Here is a 5844-nt window from a genome sequence, read left to right on the forward strand (position 1 = left end):
CTATATATTTTTAATTAAGTTTAAATTATATTCTATATTCAAACCTTCCATTATAATCTTATCAAATTAAATATAATCAATTATTAATAATTTCAATAATGATCAAATTTCATTAACTATATATATGAAGAGGTATAGGGTGTAGATAGTAAAGCAAAGACATCTAAATTGAAAATCTGTTCTCAGTTCTCCTTTTCTACCATGGCTTTAAGTAAGAAACCTGTTATGGCTGCGCTATTGCTACTATTGTTGATAACAAGCCAAGGAAAATCAGGTGCGGCTGATTATTTGTTTATTTGTTTGTTATATTGTATGATATTCTTATTTGTATGGCATTCATAGTAAAAGTAAGCATGCTTGATATTAGTACTACTTTTTAGATGGCTTCGAATACCAAGTTAATGTGTAAAAATCAAGCCCTAGCTAGCTTCGAATAAGTGACATGAACTTCTAGTTTTTTTTTTTTTGTTTTTTTGTATTTGTTTTTTTTTTTTTTTTTTTTTTTTTTTAATCGATGGACAGTAGGTTGCATTGTAATCTTTGTGATGTAACACATGAAAAAAAGGCAAAATTTGTTTATCGATGATCATTATAATTATGCAAATTAGTTGGCCACAAATTCACATAATTGAGGTAATCTACAAAATTACTCCTATATATTACTAATTTATTACTTAGTAATAAGGTATTCTTGGAGTATGGTGCATTGGTGTCAAAGTTCTCCCTCTTAGCAACCACATTCATGTTAAATTCTACTTTGAAAAGTCATAATGAGTCTATTATAAATGTGAAAAGAAGAAGTACCATGTCATCATACTACAAGAATACCTAATAAATTTATTAAACATGCATCTAGCCGTTAATGTTTTAGTGCATAAAGACATGCCTTTTCATTTCTTTTAGTTTTTCAAATGAATATGCTCTATCTTAATTTGGTAGATGGTAATTATATTCTTTTCGATCTGAATAGTATGCTGAAAATAAAAGGAAATTGCAAATAAGATTTAATTGTTACTATAGGGACTAGGGCCCAAAATAGTGTATTAGGCCTTAGGCCTTGTCCGAGGACATAGACAAGTTCGAGGAGGAATGAATAGTTACTAAGGGGTTCCCAGTTAAAGTAGCATAAGTGAGGGATGAATAGAAGGATATCCGAGAGGAGAAATACCTCCTCGGATATGATGAATGTAGTCCAAGTATGTACTAAATGTGCCCTATGAACATACGAGAAGGAAGGAAACTCAAAATATCTAAGGAAAAACTGCTACCACCACATTAAATGCTTTGTAGCTACTTTTCTGACCGCATTTATGTGGAGAAGACCTCTGAACAGTGTTGTCTTGGCTATTACAATTCACAAAAGGCTGAAAGAGGTGTCTGATGGGACGGGTACTCAAGTAGTGACTCAGATGATCAACAAGTGTAGGATCAAGATAATCCAAAATGAGCTATATAATGTGAGAGACCCTCCATGAGAAGGGGAGAAAAAAGGAAAGAGAGAGAGAGAGGGATAGTATAGCAATCTAAATCATTCTGATATTCTAGAGCGATTATTATATCCTGATTTAACCTCCTCGGATTGAAAGTTTATTGATATCAACATCCTCCATTTGTGTTTGAACGTTATGCAATTCAATACTAGCTGTTGTCTAATTCATTAGGACCTAGTTCTTTGACCCATTCTATATAAATTCATTGTATTTGGCTCATTGGATCAAGACTCCACACATTTTGGACTTGGGCCTCAAACTGTGATCCTACAGTTACATATGCGTATTTTTAATATGTTAACCGTTTAAAACAAAAATACTTTGAAAAATACATGTTTTATATAATTAAACATACTAAATACATATTAAAAATTTCTCATATTATACTAGTACAAAAATACTTCAAATAAACCAAATGACTTTTATTGATAGTTAATTTTTATTATGTTTAGCCGTGCCATTATATATAATAATTAAATTATTAAAATTAATACTTTTAGTTTCATATTTTATTATTTATATTAAACATCAACATTTTCATGGTTTATTATAATTTTGAAATTTTTTCATCAATATTTTTATAAATGAATTATATGATACTATCATCATATTTAATCTATACACAGGATTTAAAATTGTCAAAAAAAGAGTCATTTGACATTTTAATAACAAGAGACACTAAATACTCTTTTTTGGTGAGTAAGTGCATGAACAAACATACGGGACTACTTACTTACCTAAAGTTCACTTCTGATTTACCAAATAAATTTACTGAAGGAACTGATGTTTAACCAAAGGTTTGGTTTCTATTTAAATTATTGATAATATGACCAAAAAAAAAATAGATAAGATTTTATATATTCCATGATTATCCTAAAAACTCCAAATAATTTTAATCCATTGGGTATCTATCTCTACATTCCATCAAACAAATTTACCTTCGGTGTTAATTAACTTGTTTGTTATCTTGGTTTTATTTGATTTAGCTCCATTGAATACCTATACAATTCCTTCAAAAAAATTTATCTTTAGTGTTAATTAACTTGTTTGTTATCTTCATGCTATTTGATGCAGCTGCACAATCTATAGGTGTAAATTATGGAACAGTTGCTGATAATTTACCACCTGCAACTGATGTAATAACATTGTACACCACCAATGGCATAGGGAAAATGAGGATTTTTGATCCAAATCAAGCAACCCTCCAAGCCCTAAAAGGATCCAACATAGAGGTCATTGTTGGAGTTGTTAACAATGACCTTCAAGGTCTTGCCACTAGTCCTGCAACTGCAAATACTTGGGTGCAGACAAACATAATTCCCTACCCTGATGTCAAAATTAGTTACATTGCTGCTGGGAATGAAATAAAGCCGAGTGATCCATTAGCCCAATATGTTGGACCAGCCATACAGAACTTAAACAATGCAATTACAGCTTCTAATTTACAAATTAAAGTTTCAACAGTAATAGACATGTCATTGTTGGGCAATTCTTTCCCTCCATCTGCAGGCTCATTTAGTGATAGTGCAAGTTCATACATAAATGCAATTGTTAGCATCCTAGTAAGCACTAATGCACCACTTCTTGCCAATGTGTACCCATATTTTGCCTACACAAGTGACCCAACAAACATTAAGCTTGAATATGCCTTATTTACTTCACCAGGGGTTGTGGTACAAGATGGTAACTTAGGGTATCAAAATCTCTTTGATGCAATTCTGGATTCTCTCTACTCTGCTATTGAGAAGATTGGTGGAGCCAATTTGACTGTCATTGTAACGGAGAGTGGTTGGCCATCAGATGGAGACAGTGGTGTAGCAGCAACAGTTGATAATGCTGGCACTTATTACAAGAATTTGATTAGTCATGTGAAGAATGGGACTCCAAAGAAGCCTGGACCATTAGAAACTTACTTGTTTGCTATGTTTGATGAAGACCAAAAGGGTCCAGCAGAAACTGAGAAACATTTTGGTCTATTCTCACCCACCAAGGAACCCAAGTACCAACTAACTTTCACTTAAGACATGTTTAGTATAAGGTAATAAAAGATATTATAATGAAATAACTAAAATGATGCATTTGGTTTTAACATTTGTATACTGTAATAAAAGATATTATAATGAGATAAATAAAAGGATGTATATGGTTGTAACATCTATATCCATATCTATGTCTATATCTATATTTATCTATTATATATATTATAAAAGTTGAATCTTCAAAACAAAAGGATGCAAGCTGCGATGACAATGTCTTTTCCTTAAATTACATAACAATTATATGTGTCAACATATCTATTTATTATCATTTGAGTTTAAGTTTAGAAGAAAAAAAAATCCATCACAAATACACAACTTTGAGGATCAATTGAATTGATAACACCTACTAATTTGACTCTAAGGCTTTACACCAAATCATCGGTTTGAGAAAGGGAATTTATAATTTATAGTAAAATATTTCGCAAATCCAAAATAAATAAAAAATAATAATAAATAAATAACCATTCACTGAAGCAAGACATAAGTTTCGAAACTTTTAAAATTAAGAGAGAAAATTTTAACCTATGTTTTGTTTTATTAAGCCATTCAAGGAGAGGTAGGGTAGATACATGTGTCATAGCTACTGGAGATGCTCGTAGTGCCATCTCCACCATAATCCTTTGTTTTCCGTAGTGCCATCTCCACCATAATCCTTTGTTTTTTTACCAATTATATAAATAAAAAAGGAAAAGGAAAAATGGAAAAGAATTAGTAATAATTATACGTATATGTTTCAGTAAAATATAGGTTCCATATATTACACTAAACGCAAAGATATTATTGAAGCAATATGGTGATTTGATGTTACAAACACAGTCTTCATGATAGAGGGAATAAAAATGTACAAGCAATTGAAGTAAATGAACATTAGCTATCAAAAGAATTTGGCAAAAGTCCATTCAAATTCAATAATTGCATATAATATTTATACTGGAATCTTCTGCAAAAACATAGGGATTTTAACAATGACCTATGATAGAAGAAGGGAATTGCATCAGCATTACAATTTTTCTACACATAAGTGGAAGATTTTTTAAACTAAAATATTTGGCGTGGCCATATAAATATGCATGCTTCCAACGTTAAAATTTAATTTACTTTGATATGCTTAAAATGGTAAGTCTTAAGATAATCTAAATATATATTCTATGAAAGGTAACCAAATCCAAAATTTAGGGCTCGTTTGATACATGTGTTTAAACACATGTTTTCAGTTTTTAAGCAACATTACATGCATTTCTATATATTTTTTCATCCACACGTATTTCCAAAAAATACAAATAACATTACCAAACGGCCCTTGATTTCTCAAAAAAGAAAATCCAAAAAATTTTACTTTTATCAATGAACATAGATTTGCCAATTAATGCCAAATATTTAAATTTTAAACATCCTATTATATCCGGTCAAAATTAAAATAATAAAATATTTATAATTAGTATAATTTTTAAATTTCATACAACAACCTATATTTTATGTATTAATAACCAAAGCTCAAAGAAAATTTAATCAAATTTTTAATTGGATTCTCAATTTTGCACCACATGTTCCATTTAATTTTTAATTTTAAACCAAGTGAATTATTGAGTGTAAAAATCGAAGAGTCCAAATCCAATTATATTCTAAATTGGATTTTAATTGGAATCCAATTTTCCGCCACATGTCCATCTATATTTTTAACTTTTGTGGCAAGTGAATTTATTAGATACAAAAATTGAAGAGTCTAAATCCAATTAAATTATATGTGTGTGTGTGTGTGTGTGTTATATAATGAAAAACCATTACATATTTTGAAAATATATGGTATAAAAAAGTGTAAGCTAATACTATATATAATTTAAATATCTTCTCAAAAAAATGTATAATTTGAACTGAATAATTGTAATTGTTTTTAATTATACATGTGCATATGTACAAGGCTACACACTAGTATATTTAAAAAGGTATAGCATGTAGATAGTTAGACAAAAACATCTTAATTGAAAATCTACTCTCAGTTTTCCTTTTTCACCATGGCTTTAAGTAAGAAACCCATTATGACTGCCTTATTACTACTGTTGTTGATAACAAGCCAAGGAAAATCAGGTATGACAGATTGGTCATTTTATTTGTTTGTTAGATCGTATGGTATTCTTACTTGTATGACATTCATAATACATAACTAAGCACGCTTGATATTATCAAAAATTCTTAAGTATTCTAGGAGTATAGTTAAATAGTACTCATTCTTCTCAAATTCATGATGAATCCAACCATAAATTCAATAAGTGAACCCAACTATAGATGTGAGAGGAGGGAGCACCATTCACTGTGCT

At 29.9% G+C, this 5844-nt stretch overlaps 1 protein-coding gene across 1 annotated transcript; it reads left to right on the forward strand.

The window, feature by feature from the left end:
- The first annotated feature begins 201 nt into the window (after window positions 1-201).
- Window positions 202-3511, forward strand: LOC115954938 (glucan endo-1,3-beta-glucosidase-like). Its single transcript, XM_031073273.1, has 3 exons — window positions 202-248; window positions 1587-1612; window positions 2565-3511. The coding sequence occupies exons 1-3, from the start codon at window positions 202-204 to the stop codon at window positions 3509-3511; spliced, it is 1020 nt and encodes a 339-aa protein (XP_030929133.1).
- The last annotated feature ends 2333 nt before the right edge of the window (window positions 3512-5844 follow it).

Source organism: Quercus lobata, chromosome 1 (assembly GCF_001633185.2).
Source record: "Quercus lobata isolate SW786 chromosome 1, ValleyOak3.0 Primary Assembly, whole genome shotgun sequence".
Classification (NCBI taxonomy): Eukaryota; Viridiplantae; Streptophyta; class Magnoliopsida; order Fagales; family Fagaceae; genus Quercus; species Quercus lobata.

Bases quoted from the DNA above. Each gene is read 5' to 3' on its own strand.
- LOC115954938 (XM_031073273.1), top strand. From the start codon at position 202: ATGGCTTTAAGTAAGAAACCTGTTATGGCTGCGCTATTGCTACTATT. The intron at 249-1,586 runs GTTGATAACAAG...TCGGATTGAAAG, and splicing joins GCTGCGCTATTGCTACTATT to TTTATTGATATCAACATCCT. The intron at 1,613-2,564 runs GTGTTTGAACGT...TATTTGATGCAG, and splicing joins GATATCAACATCCTCCATTT to CTGCACAATCTATAGGTGTA.